Source organism: Salvelinus alpinus, chromosome 11 (genome assembly GCF_045679555.1).
Source record: "Salvelinus alpinus chromosome 11, SLU_Salpinus.1, whole genome shotgun sequence".
Lineage (NCBI taxonomy): Eukaryota > Metazoa > Chordata > Actinopteri > Salmoniformes > Salmonidae > Salvelinus > Salvelinus alpinus.
Genome location: NC_092096.1, coordinates 36,465,428 through 36,484,243, shown reverse-complemented (window position 1 = coordinate 36,484,243; position 18,816 = coordinate 36,465,428). Strand labels below are relative to the sequence as shown.

General features: G+C 44.7%; 2 protein-coding genes across 2 annotated transcripts; one reads left to right on the top strand and one right to left on the bottom strand.

Moving 5' to 3' along the window:
- Positions 1 to 372: 372 nt before the first annotated feature.
- nopchap1 (NOP protein chaperone 1) lies at positions 373 to 2,383 on the top strand. Its single transcript, XM_071332828.1, is given in 3 exon segments — positions 373 to 524; positions 1,242 to 1,337; positions 1,339 to 2,383. Coding segments are annotated over 3 exon segments (354 nt in total). The 5' UTR covers positions 373 to 374; the 3' UTR covers positions 1,447 to 2,383.
- A 1,336-nt stretch (positions 2,384 to 3,719) lies between these two features.
- On the bottom strand, positions 3,720 to 18,807 carry LOC139534088 (mitochondrial 10-formyltetrahydrofolate dehydrogenase-like). The gene is made up of 23 exons (XM_071332824.1): positions 18,668 to 18,807; positions 17,061 to 17,205; positions 14,102 to 14,336; positions 13,022 to 13,187; positions 12,784 to 12,885; positions 12,166 to 12,255; positions 11,864 to 11,998; positions 11,484 to 11,609; positions 11,228 to 11,319; positions 10,858 to 11,005; positions 8,659 to 8,778; positions 8,372 to 8,499; positions 8,021 to 8,171; positions 7,760 to 7,830; positions 7,478 to 7,583; positions 7,101 to 7,188; positions 6,779 to 6,872; positions 6,589 to 6,688; positions 6,384 to 6,482; positions 6,024 to 6,189; positions 5,385 to 5,490; positions 5,077 to 5,276; positions 3,720 to 4,817 (listed from the first exon to the last, which is right to left on the bottom strand). Exons 1-23 carry the CDS (start codon positions 18,713 to 18,715, stop codon positions 4,762 to 4,764), a joined length of 2,772 nt encoding a protein of 923 aa, XP_071188925.1. The 5' UTR covers positions 18,716 to 18,807; the 3' UTR covers positions 3,720 to 4,761.
- Between the last annotated feature and the right edge of the window lie 9 nt (positions 18,808 to 18,816).

Genomic DNA, 18,816 nt, shown 5'->3' with positions numbered 1-18,816 from the left:
CACTGTTGTGTTCATACTATCAGTGTGGTCAGATGTAACATTTCGGTGTCCTTGCACATAGGTCTTCATGACAAGCTTCTCCTCAAGTCGAAGGGGCCCAAAGCTAGCAGTTCTTTGCAAACCAAGAGGGTCCCAAGAAGTAGTGGTGAGTTAAAAACATTTCTAGCGTTTGTTTGTAGATGGGCTAGATTCTACAAATAGCCACGTCTTCTGCCAGGGTGCGCTGTTATTCCGTTTCAGGTCATTACCGAGACAGAAACAGAATAATAACAGCACACCATGGTTATTTGTAGATTCTAGCCAATCGTAATGTGTGTATTGCTTGCTAAATATGTTAAGTAGATTGCTACGTGTGTAGTTACAGTTGTATGTAAATGTGTCGTGTTTCAATTATGGACAGACTGCAGAACTTCCTGCCCCAGATGGCCCAGGCCAATGAGAAGCTCAAGTTGCAGATGGAGCAGGCACCTGAGGGGCACTATGACATAGAGAGGGTGGAGGAGTCTGGAAAGGTCATAGAGATGGTGAGTCTAGTGTGGCTGTCTTTTATAGCGAGGGGAAGTGTGACGTCGGAACACCACGAGCAGGCCTATCATATTGTGTAGCCTGAACAGCCGCTAGTGGTCGCTGTTATCTCGGTCCCACTCCAAAAGAGAGGTAAACAGCGACCACTAGCGGCTGTTCAGGCTACATTTTGTGGAACAACTGAGCAGAGAAAGGGTCCTTCCAGTTTCCATCAGCTCAATTAAACTGAGACTCTGCGATATGACTTTGCCACAATTAACAGGTTGAACCGCAGATGAGTGCAACAAGTCCTGTGATTAAAGGTCACCCTGTAGCCTTCACCTGCATTGTGGGAGGCTCTATTGTCAACCAATCATTAGGCTGTTTTTGTTTGACTCACGTGAATGTGACCAAGGACGTGATTGAAACAGGAACCAACTTTGCTGCAATTCATGTATACAGTGGATATGTACAAATTTAATGTGATATGAGTCTTTCTCACGAATTGATTGTACAATGTACGCATATATTTTCAGTTTGTGAGTGTGATATGTGGGTTGGAGATGTTTATTTTGACATAAAGAAAAACTTTGCGAAAAAATGGGAGCACTGAGCCTTGCTATTGTAAAACACATCAGTGTCCGACTTTCGGCTTACCATTCAAATGAGCCCATTATGTTGATGGGATAAATTTTGTTATGTCGTTGATGACATTGATTCCCTTGTCTCTCTATCAGGGTGTGTCGCTGGTGGAGCTCAGTAGTTCAGACAGCGACTCAGACAAAGAGTCTTCACAGGACAACGACGCCAACTCAGATTCTGAGGAGGAGCGCGCTCACAGAGGAGAACCTCAAACTGCCTGGCAACTACCAGAGGCAGAAAAAGAAGGTTCATATCCAAGTCCTGGAGAAACAAGTGGATTATGCTGTTATAGGCCTCTAAAGAGACTACTGGGACAGTTGCAGTGTGGAATATTGACATGCGTTGGTAATACTAATCAACTGACATGGGATCAGTTCTCCTTCTCCAAGCCCTTTTCATAACCATTATGAGTGAAAGAATAAGAAGTTACCGTAGGAAGGTGGGGAGATGGTCCTGGAGGGCTAATGGATTAACAGTGGTTCAGTGGATGGAGACCTGCTGCAGTGAGGGATAAAGGGGACACTGGTGTCCTCATAGGAGGGTGTCTGTACTATAAGGGCCAAATATCATGTGTCAAAAAGTGTTTCAGTGCTATTTGAGCCATAATGAGATGGGGACTAAGCATGCAGTAAGAATGTGCCTTACATAATTTCCTGTTTATCTGATGACCATAGGATACTTGTAAGGTTGACGTTCATAGTGGCTTGATGGTTCATTGACGGCAGAGAAAGAAGACATTTAGCCTATCTGTAGTCAATCCATTTTCAATAGAACATTTTCATATTGTTTGTGTACATTTTTAAATAGGATTTATCACTAGCATAGATAATCAAGGCTACATTTGAATTATTTAAGCAGAACCGTTTGACTGTATTTCTCATCTTCAACACCAAATGCTTTATATCTGTCTGCTTTGTTTTATGAATAGTCCCAGCATTGTTACGGTTGGTCACAAGGTTTGTGAGCTGTGAAGTTTTTCCCAGATCATTTGTTTCCTGAAACAAAAAGTACTGAAGCCGTGTACTGTATTTCATAAGTGTATGAAATCCAAGGTTGTTGTGTGGTTGTGTGGTTATGACACAGCATACACAAACGCTCGTGTTTAAAAGGAAAAATGGAAGTATAGACCATGACATCGGATAAATAAGAAACGGGTATTCACCATTGTACAACAGAAATGTCCTTGTTTTTGAAAGAAAAGCCCAAAACATTGTCCATTAAAATAATTGATCAGAAATACAGTGTAGACATGTTAATGTGGTAAATGACTATTGTAGCTGGAAACGGCTGATTAAAAAAAAAAGTAATATCTTCATAGCCGTACAGAGGCCCATTATCAGCAACCAGCACTCCGGTGTTCCAATCTGTATCATTTTAAAAGGCTAATTGATCATTAGAAAACCCTTTTGCAATTATGTTAGCACAGCTGAAAACTGTTGTTCTGATTAAAGAAGCAGTAAAACTGGCCTTCTTTAGACTAGTTGAGTATCTGGAGCATCAGCATTTGTGGTTTCCTTCTAGGCAGGGTTGCAAAGAAAAAGCCATATCTCAGACTGGCCAATTAAAAGAAAAGATTAAGATGGGCAAAAGAACACAGACACTGGACAGATGAACTCTGCATAGAAGGCCAGCATCCCGGAGTTGACTTTTCACTGTTGACATTGAGACTGGTGTTTTGCGGGCACAATTTAATGAAGCTGTCAGTTAAGGACTTGTGAGGCGTCTGTTTCTCAAACTAGACACTAATGTACTTTCCCTCTTGCTCAATTGTGCACTGGGGCTTCCCACTCTTTCTATTCTGGTTAGAGCCAGTTTGCGCTGTTCTGTGAAGTGAGTAGTACACAGCGTTGTACAAAGATCTTCAGTTTCTTGGCAATTTCTCGCATGGAATAGCCTTAATTTCTCAGAACCAGAATAGACTGACGAGTTTCAGAAGAAAGGTCTTTGTTTCTGGCTATTTTGAGCCTGTAATCGAACCCACAAATGCTGATGCTCCAGATACTCAACTAGTCTAAAGAAGGCCAGTTTTATTGTTGCTTTAATCAGCACAACAGTTTTCAGCTGTGTTAACAAAATTGCAAAAGGGTTTTCTAATGATCAATTAGTCTTTTAAAATGATAAACTTGGATTAGCTAACACAACGTGCCATTGGAACACAGGAATGATGGTTGCTGATAAATGGACCTCTGTACGCCTATGTAGATATTCCATTAAAAAGCAGCCGTTTCCAGCTACAATAGTCATTTGTAACATTAACAATGTCTACACTGTATTTCTGATCAATTTGATGTTATTTTAATGGACAAAAAAGTGCTTTTCTTTCAAAAACAAGGACATTTCTAAGTGACCCCAAACTTTTGAACGGTGGTATATGTTGTAAGACAAACAATACTGTATGTACCGGGGCTGGTTTTTGCACAAGGTTCGGAGGAGAATAGTCTCTCACATCTCCATAGAGACCAGATTTCCCTGTAGTTTTCAAAATGCTAATTGAAAATGGCACATACGATGAAAATATATTCTTGAACGTATACTTTCTTAGTGTTAGCCGTTGTATTCGTATATCAACACTAGTCTTTCAAAGGTAGTTTATTTAATATCCTATTTAAATTAATATATATATTATTTACTAAAAACAATCTGCAGTTTCTACATTATTTTTGGACTTATAAATTGATATGTACTCATTGATTCTTGAATATACCCTAGAGATGCTTAATGAGCTTAGTTCAACTGTCGTACCCCATCGTAACCCCAAATATAAGCTTTTTCTACTTCATTTTTTGTGAACAAAACATGGTTAAAACTATAATGTTGATGTCATGGAAGGTCAGTCCTTGCATCCATAGCTCTGTCTATACATTTGAGAGTAGTTAAATTTCTTCAGCCCCATCCCTCAGTTCTTTTTACCAAAACGGGCAGGTAGGTTGGTGTGCTTTAAAAATGCATAATCTAGTGTTGTAACCTACAGTGCTCCTTTTCTGACAGAAATACAATGTCAAAAAAATATCAAATTATTCAGTGTGTTTTCTTTTGTTATAAAATATTTACAAATAACAATTTAACTAAGGGAGTTGTGGATATCTTCAGCAGAAGTGTGGCACCTAACATTGCTGAGCAGAAATGACATACGAATCTGAACCTGCATGCTTGAGCTAAAAATTAAATGTTGCAAAAAATGTGTGACTGACAGAGCAGGAGGAGATTGCCTGAAGCGCTCGGCTTTTGAAAAGCAAAACGTTCTTTCATGATGAGCGGAGGAACCGAAACCTTAAACTCAAAGTGAAGGGGTGTTGATCCAGACGAATCCACCTTGGCTCTGGAATACTGAAATCCACCTCTGCGTTTGATACGTGCGATTTTCCTTTTGTAACTTTGGGGAAAACCGCCTGTGTCCATGATGTGTCCGTAATGCAAGTTCCCGAACAGAATGCTCAAAACTGTTGGCACCTTGAGACGAGGTCCTGGCATAGGGTAGGCTACACATCAAAGGTCTCCTCTCTCGCACACACCTGCTGTTAGGAAAGCGGAGCTGGACTCCTGATCGAGACTGACTGGTGAGTCGTGATCAGGTGGATTGATTGATCAGTCGTTGTTACAGTTTATTCGGCTGCCTTAGTACTCCACAGTCACTGCTTTGGTCCTGAGGTATTCGTTAAGAGCATCCTCTCCTGCCGACAGAACCGAAGCACAGTTAATCGGTCAAACTCAAATCAAGCATGTTGGGCTCACAACAAAGCTTCTAGGCTCATTTTCTTTGAACTCTGAACTATGTTTCAAGAAAAAGCTAAATAGATTTCCATGTATTTTCCATTGTTTATCACAGACCACCAACTAAAAGTCAGTATACGATATGATCCACATTCCAATATGACAGTATCCAACATGAAACCCCTTGCCTAATGATGACATGATTAACCCCAGACTCACCAAGGTCTTTGCCGAAGCCGGACTGTTTGAAACCGCCGAACGGCGATGCCACGTCGGTCTTGTTGTAAGTGTTGACGAACACGGTCCCGGCGTCCAGCCTCTCGCTCACGTACATGGCCTTGTTGATGTCGCGCGTGAACACGCCGGACGCCAGGCCGAACTCGGTGTCGTTGGCTCTGTTTAGCACGCCATCTATGTCACTGCAGGTCAGAAGGGGAGAAAAGGGGATGTTGGGAACCACACATAGCTCTATTACTTGGGTCTGTGATGAGGAAAGGTTCTCTCTTTAGAAGACTGAGGAGACGTACCCGTCTTTGAACTTGGACACCACCATGATGGGGCCAAAGGACTCCTCTTTGGCGATGAACATGTGATCCTCCACGTCTGTGAACAGTGTGGGCTCCATGAAGAACCCTGGAGAGAAACCACGTCATAGTGTAGTTAGCGATGATGATGGTGGTTGGCTGAAACGGTGCATTACAGTGGCCTCCAATTGTGTTGTACTGTACCATCAGTATTCACTAACCAGTCTTGTGTTACCAACTATTCAACTATTGCGGAACATATACTATTATATCCTACGTATTCTTCAGATATACTACATATTCTATCCACATACTGTCCATAATGTCTATACATCCCATCATATATATATACACTCTGACAATGCTAATATTTCTATATTCCTTAATTCCATTATTTTACTTTTAGATTAGTGTGTATTGTTGTGAACTGTAAGATAATACTGCACTGTTGGAGCTAGGAACACAAGCAATTCGCTACACCTGCAATAACATCAGCTAAATACTGTATGTGTATGTGACTAAAACAACTTGATTTGATTTTAAACACAGGTTATTCTACTGTAGCTACTTTGGTAGGAGTGCATACTGTGATACTAAGAGGGGCCTATAGTATTGAAAAGACACTGCTTCAAAAGTGTTTACCTGGCCTGTCCACCTGTTTGCCCCCGTACACCAGCGTGGCGCCCTCCTTCATGCCCACCTCACAGTACTCCACCAGCTTTTCCATGTGGGCCTTGTGGTTCTGGGGCCCGTGGTCCGTGGAGCGGTCCAGAGGATCACCCACTTTCATCTTCTTTATCTCCTCCAACTGATGGGGTGAAGAGGAGGGGAGACGGAGGAAGAGGAATGCAAAGGCTATGATGAGGAAAAGGATCTTGAGACCCTTGAGCTACGCTACACGGAGACTCAGTTGTTGTGGGTTGGAGGAAACGGAGGAAGGGAGGGAAGAGGAGAAGTGTATTGTGCGTTTTGGACTCTTGTGGGAGGGTTCAGGATACTCACCACTCTCCTGATGTACTCGTCGTGTATGGACTCCTCCACGAACAGGCGTCCAGCAGCGATGCAGTTCTCTCCTTTGTTGAAGAACACAGAACTCATACCCTGCAGAAAGGGAGATGGAGGGGAAGGGAATATGACGAAAATAAGAGCAGGTTCTCTTTTCCTTCTGTTTTAGTTACTCTCTCTTTTCTTTCCCTCCCTCTCTCACCATGCGCACAGCCTTGTCCATGTCACAGTCGCTGAAGATGATGAGTGGAGACTTCCCTCCTAGCTCCAGAGAAACCTTCTTCAGGTTACTCAGCGCACAGCTGCAACAGGAAATGACACGTGAGCCTGAGCAGGAAGTAGCCCAATATCAGCATATCAGGAATAACTGGGGTCCCAGCCCCCTACTGTACCTTTTCATGATCTGTTTGCCGATAGGGGTGGAGCCTGTGAAGCCCAGTTTACGGATGTCAGGGTGGTCAGACAAGCGCTGTCCCACCATCCCACCTATTAGAGATGGGGGATAGGGAGGTAGAGAGAGAGAGAGAGAGAGAAAGGGGTGAGAGGGTGGCAGGGGGAGAAAGGGTAGTAGAGATGAGGGAGAGAGGGTGGTAGATGGGGAGATGGAGTGAGAGAAACAGAAAAATAAAGTTTAGAATCAAAAACATTATCTAATAAGATCTCCTGGAGGACCTCTCCCTTCCTACAAGCTCTTGCTCCCTTGTGTCCTGTTACCTGAGCCAGGAACGATGTTGATGACTCCCTTGGGAATGCCAGCCTTCACAGTCAGCTCAGCAAACTTCAGGGCTGACAGAGGAGTAACCTTTTGGACGAGAGCAGAGAGCGAGTGAAACACGTTCCTTGATGTGGACACGGGGAAACTCTTCCAAGTGAATCAAATGACATCTGATATTCACATATGTGGTTCAGCAATGTGCAGTGCTAGAGAGGCTATTTTAACACGTCGGCCTGCAGAGAAAGGTTACGTTAGGTAGAGTTGTGTGTGACAGGTAGAGTCGTGTGTGACTGCCGTGTTACATAAGTTGTTCACCTGCTGGTATAACATCTACGACTGAATCTGTTGTAACGTATGCAGGTGTATGTTTTCTCACCTGTGCAGGTTTCAGGACCAGTGTGTTTCCAGCTGCGAGGCAAGCGGCACTCTTCCATGCCAGCATCATGAGTGGGTAGTTCCAGGGAATGACGATGGCGCACACACTGGCACCCAGGAAACACAACACTCACCGTGAGCAGGTGCCACAGGTCAGCCAAAAGCAGTGGTTACTACAACCAATACTCAAACTAAAACCACTACTCATGAATCATGTTCATATCGAAATGCATATTGATATTTCCTAGTAGAGGTGTATCACATGTGAACTCTGACCCCTTACCCCAGAGGTTCCTTCTTGGTGAAGGTCAGATTGCGATTGGGCCTGGCCTGGTTGATGGGTATCGTCTTGCCCTGTAGCAGACAGGATATAATAGAAGATATCCTTAGACTACTAGATTACTGAAAAAGATTGAGACAACTAGGTCAGGATTTGGCAAACAGGGACATGTGAATGAAAAAGAAGTGGAGCCAGTTTCATCATACAAAACCCTCCAAACATCTTCATATTTCACATATCTGGTCCATGCAGGTGAAACTGTACCTGGATCTTGTCGCACCAGCCGGCGAAGTAGCGGAAGGTCTGGATGGACATGCCTACGTGGGTCTTCAGGGCCAGGGTGTAGACAGCTCCAGAGTCTATGGACTCTATGGTGGCCAACTCCTCCTGGTGCTCCTCCATAAGGTCAGCCAGCCTGGTAGGGAGGTGGAGGTCAACAAGAGAGATGGAGGTAGGGTCCACTGGCAGTCTTTGTCCTCAAAATATATTATTATTGTATAAATGGATATAAATCTGCACTATTTAAACAAGTTCCCTGATAGTAACTATACTCCATAATGAGTCGAGGTAGATCTCCACCAGGCCTCTAGGAGGTGCTGTAGGCTTGGTGCTCACTTGTACAGCAGGGTGCCACGATCTCTAGGGTTCATCCTGCCCCAGGGGCCAACCTCAAAGGCCTCTTTGGCTGCTGCTACCGCCCGGTCCACATCTCCCACTGACGCGTAGGCTACCTTACAGATCACCTACGGAAAAGGGTTAACATTTTATGACCTATCAATACAATAATGTCCACGAGTATGTATATCAGTGTGTATGTGAGAGTGTATATCTAAGTATGATAGATGAGTAATAGTAGGATGTGTGTGTGTGTTCAGGCGTATCTGTTTAGCATTACAACTCACAGAGCCATCGGCAGGGTTGATGGTATCGGTGGTCTTGCCGTTCTCTGCGTCCTCAAACTTGCCATTGATGAAACACTGCCAAGGCATCTTCACCGTCATGTTGTTGACGTCTTTAGTTGCCTGGGAACCAAACCATGACAGTGGCATAACATTACACGTCAAAGACAAATTACAGATCCAGCTGTGTCTTATAAACACGTGTATATGTGTCATACAAACGCTTGAAAATACAAGTGGAAAGTGAGTGGGAAACAGTATGTTTATCATCATCAATAGTAACACCATCTCAAATCTAACTTTATTTGTCACATGCGCCAAATACAACAAGTGTAGACTTTACCGTGAAATGCTGACTTACAAGCCCTTAACCAACAGTACAGTTCAAGAAAAGAAGAAAAAGATTTACCAAGTAACACAATAAGAATAACAATAACGAGGCTATATACAGGGGGCACCGGTACCGAGTCAGTGTGCAGGGGTACAGGTTAGCTGAGGTAATTTGTACATGTAGGTGGGGGTGAAGTGACGATGCATAGATAATAAACAGCGAGTAGCAGCAGTGTAAAAAAGAGAGGGGGGGGGGGGGTAGAAACTGTTCAGCAGTCTTGTTCAGCAGTCTTATGGCTTGGGGGTAGAAGCTGTTGAGGAGCCTTTTGGTCCTAGACTTGGCGCTCCGGTACCGCTTGCCACGTGGTAGCGGAGAGAACAGTCTATAACTTGGGTGACTGGAGTCTCTGACAATTTTATGGGCTTTCCTCTGACACCGCCTATTGTATAGGTCCTGGATGGCAGGGAGCTTGGCCACAGTGATGTACTGGGCCGTTCGCACTACCCTCTGTTGCTCCTTACGGTCAGATGCCGAGCAGTTGCCATACCAGGCGGTGATGCAAACCGGTCAGGATGCTCTCGATGGTGCAGCTGTAAAACTTTGAGGATCTGGGGACTCATGCCAAATCTTTTTAGTCTCCTGAGGGGGAACAGGTATTGTCGTGCGCTCTTCACAACTGTCTTGGTATGTTTGGACCATGATAGATCATTGGTAATGTGAACACCAAGGAACTAGAAACTGTCAACCCGCTCCACTACAGCGCCATCGATGTTAATGGGGGCCTGTTCTGTCCGCCTTTTCCTGTAGTCCACGATCAGCTCCTTTGTCTTGCTCACATTGAGGGAGAGGTTGTTGTCCTGGCACCACACTGCCAGTTCTCTGACCTTCTCCCTATAGGCCGTCTCATCATTGTCTGTGATCAGGCCTACCACTGTTTTGTCGTCAGCAAACTTAATGATGGTGTTGGAGTCGTGTTTGGCCACGCAGTCGTGGGTGAACAAGGAATACAGGAGGGGACTAAGTACACACCTGAGGGGCCCCAGTGTTAAGGATCAGTGTGGAAGATCTGTTGTTGCCTACCCTTACCACCAGGATCCAGTTGCAGAGGGAGGTGTTTAGACCCAGAGTTCTTAGCTTAGTGATGAGCTTTGTGGGCACTATGGTGTTGAACGCTGAGCTGTAGTCAATGAACAGCATTCTCACATAGGTGTTCCTTTTGTCCAAGTGAGAAAGGGAAGTGTGGAGTGTGATTGAGATTGCGTCATCTGTGGATCTGTTGGGGCAGTATGCGAATTGGAGTGGGTCTAGGGTGTCCGGGAGGATGCTGTTGATGTGAGCCATGACCAGCCTTTCAAAGCACTTCATGGCTACCGACGTGAGTGCCACGGGGCGGTAATCATTTAGTCAGGTTACCTTTGCTTCCTTGGGCACAGGGACTATGGTGGTCTGCTTGAAACATGTAGGTATTACAGACCCGGTCAGGGAGAGGTTGAAAATGTCAGTGAAGACACTTGCCAGTTGGTCCACGCATGCTTTGAATACACGTCCTGGTAATGCATCTGGCCCAGCAGCTTTATGAATGTTGACCTGTTTAAAGGTTTTGTTCACATTGGCTACCGAGAGCGTTATCACACAGTCATCCAGAACAGCGGGTGCTCTCGTGCATGCTTCAGTGTTGCTTGCCTCGAAACGAGCATAAAAGGCATTTAGCTCGTCAGGTGGATAGAATTATGGTCAGATTTGCCAAATTTGGTCATTAATTGTGGTGTCTTGCCAACTCCTAAGTTGCACAACTGACCATAGGAGTTGGCAAGACAGCACAAACTGATCTGGGACCAGGCTACTGTATGACAGTTGTTTGTCTGACTCACATAGTCGATGACCATCTCCTCCTCCTGGTCCTCTCCCCTCAGCCTTCTCACAAACATCTGGATGAAGTCCTGGAAGGTGGTGGCCATGTACACGTCCTCATTCTGCAGCTGCAACCCTACACACTTCTGCTTGATCTCCTCCACTAGCCTGGGGAGAAGATGGGGTTATAGCGGGGTCATAGTGAAGTTATGTCAGGCCATAGGAGAATATGTCACTCAGGTACAATGGGGCCAACTAGAGAGTCACAAAAGTCACCATGATGATTAAAAGCCGATCACTGCTAATAAAATATATAACAAAAAAACTCTAGGTCAAGTGAGGGAAATGAAGGGTTAAACCAGGTCAATGCCAGTGAAAGCATACACTCACCTGACCACGTCCATAGAAGCAGCTCCTGACTTGAAGAAATCTGTGGTTTCCTCGATGGCAGCAACGTTGCTCAGAATGCCTTTCCAGATGTCCTGGAGTGACAACACACTGAATCAGTGGCGCTAATTGAACAGCTTCTATCTGAATCATGCATTCGCAACATGGTGGTATACTATGTAACAGATTCTGTTGTAGTAGTGTCAAACTGTCACACATGGCTACGTGGAAGCCTTCAGCGATACAATGAGAAACGTACTCGTATCTCCTCTGCCATCTTCTTCTCGTCGTCAGTCAGCTCCACGCTGGCGGTGTCTCCTGAAGAGAAGTACTTAGCAGCAGAGATCATCTTCCCATCCTCAAACTGCAGGTTCTTCACCATCAGCTGTGGAGGAACCAGAGGAGGAAGAGGGTGAGGAGAGGGAGAAGGAGGAGAGGCAACACATAGTTAGGCCTGAGCTATGTCTTAATGACTAAACTGGAAAAATCATTCACAAAATAAACATTAGAAGCCATCGGAGGTTTATAGATATAGTGCTCTGTTACAGCACAGGTAATACAGTTAACAGGGTTGCCACTAGACACTTGCCTGTACATTTCCCTATTCATTTCCCATTGATCTCATTTTCTGTGACTCACCGCTTTGCTATCTGACCCGTACAGAACCAGGCCGTTCTTGGTGACGACACCAGGCTGGGACGCTCCCTCTATCTCCAGGGACTGACCGGCTGGCACCGACTCCCCCAGCATGGACGACCCGTACAGAGTCACAGTCTAAAGAGAGAGAGGACATGGGTTCGATTGACATACTGCCAATGAGACAGACAGACACACACACACACACACAGTAATAAAGAAACAGAACATTAGACACTACGTACAGTTCATACATACACTGTAAATGTAAGTGTGTGTGCAAGTGTGTGTTTTTGGGAACGCACCTGACCATCAATGACCGCCCACGCTCCGGGGACTTTGTCGTGGCCACGGATCCAGTTGTGGATAGCCTCTGCCGGCTGGGCTAGGTTGACCTTGAGGACGGACAGAAGATGGGTGAGGAAGAAAATCTTCCTTTTCAGACACTTCTTTCCTTGGTTTCTAGGAACCAGGGGGAGGCCAAACAGTTGGCTGCCTATTATGCAACACTTAGAAGAGGGACCTTAAAAATAACCCCTCACTCCCTCCTCGCCTTAAGAATGTTGGCCAGTGCTATAGGCTCTAGTAAGTTAACACTCCCCACCCCCTCAAACCCCTCAAACCCCTCCCCCCTCCTTCTACAACCCCTCCTTCTACAACCCCTCATCCCATTACTGGCCCTAGTACATCACCCTCTCGCTAAACAGGACTTTTCCAAACTGAGTAATGAATGGACGTATTGTGGAATTAAATGGCTACAAATTGAGCAACATCAAACTGCCATAGTAATTTGAGCAGAAAAGTGACAGGATATTATTTGAATGTTTATTTCCTAACATGATATTTGACTTAGTTTCCTTCATTCCCTACAAACAGCCTTAACCAGGTGACCCTGTTTCACACACCCACATTCAGTATCTCACCTTGGAGTTGGACTTCTTCTGGATACCCTCGTAGCTGGCCCCCTCCTCTGTCTGGGGGACGCGTGGGGCCTTCCCATCAGCGATCAGCTGCACTGACTCCACCTGCACCACAGGAATACACCAGCCCCCAAGCAATGTCAGTGTGTTGCGTGTTACAGCTGTGGGACTGTGATATGTTTTATCCTGATTGTGATCGGAGGATGGACAGATGGAGATGGTGGTGCGTTGCTATGGTTACCATGGCCTTGATGCCCTCTGGAAAGAGGAAGCGATTGTAGAGGGAGTCCACCGTGTCGTTGGGTTCCACAGGACACTCTCTCTGGAGCAGGATGGGACCGGTGTCCAGACCGTCATCAGCCCAGAAGATGGAGAACCCAGCCTTCTTATCCCCCTGGATCAGAGTCCTGAGGACACAGGACCAGGTCAGACACAGAACCAACATCAAGCATAGAACCACGGTCATTCATAGAAACAGGGATGTACCCAGAAACAGGGTCATACATGGAACCATATGGAGCAGGCCACTCATGGAATCAGGTCATGCATAAAACCAGGAACTAAAACGTGACAAAGCTATTAGCTGGAAAAGAGTAGGCTACATGAAAAGTGCAATAATGTTAATATAACCATCTGTGTGTTTTCACACACACACGGTCACGGTTTTCAGTGAATTTATGTCAATCACGAAGCTCATCTGCATTTCCTGGAGGAAAATTCTCAGCAACAAAAGAGTGATCAAATTAAGATTCTACACCTGTAGTACAGAGCGAGAGAAAGCCAGACTTTTCCATAGAGCCCACTCACATGTAGGTTAAAGAGCCAAGTCAGACACAGATCAGTGTCAAATATAGGCTAAATCCACATAGCTGTTCACACACAGAGACGGCCATAGACACACACACACACGCCCCGAACACAGATAACAGGAACCGAGAATAGATAAGGGTAGGAAAAAGATAAGGCAAACTGTACTCAGCCAAACACATTACAAAAAGTTCATCCCCAAATCAGACCAGTTAGATAGCACCTCTCACTCCTGCTCAGCTCTCCAGCAGGTGTTTAACTATATGGGCAAGGCACACACTAAAGACTTTACACTGGTCATGGCTACGTATTGACAACAGCTGAAATGACCACATGTGCCTCTGCACTTGACCATCTCCATTCACCACACACACCCTACCCCACACGCCTATAAACCTTAATCCTCACACTATCTTAAAACCCTTTCTCTCTCCCCTCCCTCCCTCACCAGTTGATATAAACCTTAATCCTCACACTATCTTAAAACCCTTTCTCTCTCCCCTCCCTCCCTCACCAGTTGATGGCGGAGGCCCCGCGGTGCAGGGGCAGGATGGAGGGGTGGTAGATGATGGAACCGTGGGCCGGGTGGTCGATCACGTTCATGGGGATGAACTGGGAGCAGAAGGGCATGACGTTGAGCTCCGCCCCCACCGCCTTGTAGGCCTCCACTACTTCTGGGATGGGCTTCCCTTTGACACGCCACCGCGGGAACTTAAAGACCGGCGTCCCGTCCTTCTCCGCCACTACCGCTGGGGGGAGATAAAGGTGGGGTGGGGGGGGGGGGGGGGGGGGGGGGTAGACAGAACACTTTTGTACAGTACACAGTATGTGACTGTGTATCTCAGTTTATCTGTGTGACTGTTATCTGTGTGAGCTGGGTGTGCGTCAGGGTTCATTCTGAATTGAGTTGCGAATTGCTCTTTCATTTCAATTAAATTCTTGAATTTGAATTGGCCACACCCAACATGAAGCAGAATTTGAATGAAAGGAAGTAGAATTTAATTAAATGAAAATCAAATGGATTATTTATTCTATACATTACCATAGTAATTTTTATTTTGATATCATAAATGGTTGGTTACTAGTGCCATAAGGTTGAAACATTTCATTTTTAAACTCATTCTCAACTATTTCAAATAATTAGTGGTCTGGACAAATTCTAAGATCATGTTGTGGGTTGTCTATAATAATTCATAATTCCCTTAGTGTTTTTAAATATTAGAAAAAAATGTTGTAATCAAACTAATATTTGAAATGGTATGTGAATTCTTTGCATTAATAAGTAGCATATCCTGTTGATAAAAGACTTCTCATATGAATTAGACTTTCATGTTTCATGTCTCAGTTGAGTTGCTTTGAATGAAATTCAAATCAAATTCTGCTTCCTGTGGCCAATTCAAATTCAATTCACTGTTTAAATTGAATTAAATTCCGAATTGACACCAACTCTGGTGTGCGTGGGGGTTCCGGTCTTCCCCAGTTCCAACCAGTTCCAGGGCACAGCCTGCTCTACTACCCTACTAGGGCTATGGTTACATGAAACCCACACTTTGGCCCCACCTGCTCCACACAAATTAAATTACACACACACGCCGATGGGAGGGGTGGGACAGGACATGGGGCTGGCCTAGGGGCACACGGTCCGTCTCAGAGTGAGTGCGTGCACCGGTGTGTGTGTGGTAAAGGCCACATGGAGCTGTTGGCCTCATCCAGCCAGCTATGCTAATCTGGGTGCTAAGCATGGTAGTAGCCTCGTAGTAATGCTTTATAAGGCCATGCTTTATGCCATGGCAATAAGTGAAGTGTTAGAGGCTGTTTGACTCACAGACGGTTAGGCTAATAGTGCCATTTTCGGTTTACCATTCAACGCTACGCTCGAGTGATGCGCGGGCATCCTGACATCAAAAAGCTCTGTAGCAGGATAGCTAAAGCTGATGTCGGGACCTTGACAAACTTAAAAGCGAGTGAGTGATGACCATGAAAACACACAGGACTGGTTGCTATAGCAATTTTCAACAAGTATATTATTCTTCTGGCTTTATCTAACTCTATTGTTCATATTTTGCCTTGACTTGCTAGCTTGCTTGTTAACTTGTACAAGCTGAAGTTGCATGGGATCATATCCACTGCTAGGTAAACAAAGAGGTTTCTGATGACGAACTGTGCATGCAACTTTTCATGTGACATTACATCATCATTACATTGTCATGTAAACATTTACACAGTAGGCAAAAAACACCCACAATCAAACCATCTGCTCGGTAAATACTTTGCCTCAGGCTAATAACAGGCAAATCAAATGTGAAACAATGTTTTACTTAAATGTTTGACCATATTGTGTAACAAGGTTTCCTTTACATTTTTACAGGGATGCCAAAAAAATCGTAATAACACAGAGGTCTGTTTCCCTAGCCAAACGGCAAAAATCTCTCAATCCTGTGCCAAGAACACAGTGGGTCGCTGTATAACCTCACTGCAGAGCAGAGGAGGCTGGTAGGATGAGCTATAGGAGGACGGGCTCATTGTAATAGTTAGAATGGAATAAATGGAAGAGTTAAACATGTGGTTTCAATATGTTTGCTGTGTTTGATACCGTTCCATTCCAGCCATTACAATGAGCCTGTCCTCCTATAGTTTCTCCCACAAGCCTCTTCTGCTGCAGAGTCAGGCTGAACTGAAGTTAGTCCCAATTACCCTGATTTAGCCTAACAGGGTTTGGTCAGGGGTGTGTATCTCCCCTGTGTGTGGTTGTTTGTTTGCCTAGCAAGGACGCAGTGACGTTAAACTACGGATATTGTATTTGTATATTGTATATCTAGTCAGTTAGCCTCTCTATAGAGAGAGAGAGGATAGAGCAAAGCAGAGATAGAAAGAGAAAGGGGGAGAAGCACAGAACAGGGACCCTTGCCGTCCCAGCTGATGCATGCTGGGTAAAATAATTTGCATCATATCAAACCAGGGCCTCTCCCTACTAAAGCAATGGGCCCGCAGTCCTAACGCTAGGCATAAAGGCCTGTCTTTGTACAGGAGCCTTAGAGTCAACGCGGATCTACCTCCCTCACTGACAGGGACAGTCAGTCCTCTCCTGACCCAGAGAGACCCAGGGCTAAAGGGGCTTCCGCCTCAGATTATTAGGGTAACCACTGAAGCCATTACATCTCATTTAGAAAAGTGACTGGGAGTAATCATTTACACAAACTCCACTAACTCAGTTAGACCGTGGGAGTCTAGGAGAGGACGGACTGGATCATGACTGAGGCCATGCAGATGGTAACAATGTAAAGAGGTGGCCATGCTCTGGTGAGGATGCAAGCATACCACTTCCATAAAAGCTTTGCTGCAATATTCATTCACTGAGTCATGATAACTTGTGTTCCCCTCCAAAAAAGAGGGCATGAGGAAGAGAAGGAAATAATGGAGAAGAGAGAAAGAGAGACTCCCCCTCCAGTCATCACCAGTGTGTCAATACTTACCCAGAGGGTCTGCCTTGCCATCCCTATCTGGCACAGTGAACACACCCACCACCCTATGGCCCTGCTTCCGTAGGTTGGTGTACACTTCCTGTCCAAACAGGCTCTGGCCAATCAGAGCCAGTCTCAGCTTATTTTGGTAATAATTCTGGAGGAGACAGGAGAGAAGAAAAAGCATGTGAGTTAGAGTGGTAAAAACTCTTTCTGACACATGAGAATAGCCTATACTGTACTGGTGGGCTTTAAGATCAAAACACATATTTTCCCCATATCCCTCAGGCTTTGAACCAATATGACCGACTACTGATGGCGACAAACTCCAACTTTCAATTGGACCATACTCATGTCCATGACCAATATTCAGTTTCACTTCAAACATCCCTCGTGTAGAGTATACATAGGCATTTTGTAACGTTGAAAAGCATTTATACTCTGTCCCTCTCCAATACTCTTCCCTCTCCATTGCCAAGTTTTTTTTAGGAGTTTCTGGCAGCCAGACTGGCCCAATGGGCAATAAATCTTGGTCCTCTGGGAGAGAGAGTGGTCTGAAATGCTATTGGCTACAGAGAGCACAACCCCCCTCCTCCAACTAGAATGAATGCTCAAGTATGTTCAAATAGGCTACTCCAATCAGTGTGTCTGTCTGGAAGTTCATGTGAAAATGGAAGGTTTCAAGTTTCCTATGCCGAAATAGACTAGGAATAAAGTAAACACTATAGCTGTTCATGTGTAATAACGTAATACATGTTAAGACAATGTAATAACCACATAATACATGTTATGACAATGTGTTATTCAATTGTTATAGCCTAATGTAAACAGCTCCTGTGAACGCTTACACCCAGACAGGCATGGTAGACGAACATTTTCCAGCACTGAGTGACTACCTATCAGCCAGCTAAAACGGCAATGATAAGAGATACATTTCTGCCGTTACATTGTAACCACCTACAGTTGCAGTTTGATATGGGCCGGTGTTGTTTACACAACCATATCGTATCAGTCCATTTTCCTTGCTAATATCCTGAAAGTAACTTCCATGTCAGTCGAATTATAGGCAGTTCGTTGCGTGTCTGTGGATTTCTGGATAGTGTGTTGCTAAGCCGCTCTGTTCAGCTGTCTGTGGTCTCTCTCGTTCAGCTGATGCAACTCCCCACGAACTGTACAATGGAAGTAATTCGTGCAGCGATGGAGACAACGTGCATAACGTGGCAACTGGCAAAGACATGTCTTTCTTTGTATGGTTGTTAGAATAGAAATACATAGTACATAATATGAATTCGCCTTTATTGTAATATCTTTACTAATGCTGCATATCAGATATCAAAATAGAGAACTGTCAAGCATGCATCATATTTTGATTAGATTGTAGGCTACTGTGAATGTGCACTGTGCACACCCAGGCATTTACAGATCTGAGACCGAGTCATTCATTCATTGTAACATATGAAGATGACTCGATTTTAACCTGATATATATTAATGCATTAGAACAACAATGACAACATCGTGTGAATCAGCTGGCAAACAATTAGGATTCTCCATAGCGACAACGGGAGGGCGGGGGGAGACACAGGGGATCGCGGATGCAACATAAACAATGTTACTTACAGAGCTGGTAGAGAATTTCCTAATGATTCTGTTCGCTGTCCACAACATGATGGCTGTATTAATTAACACAAATTAAAAAACAACAGAATTAGTCCAACATGGTCTGGGGACGTGTACGAGCTCCTGATGACACACACACCTGCCTCGCA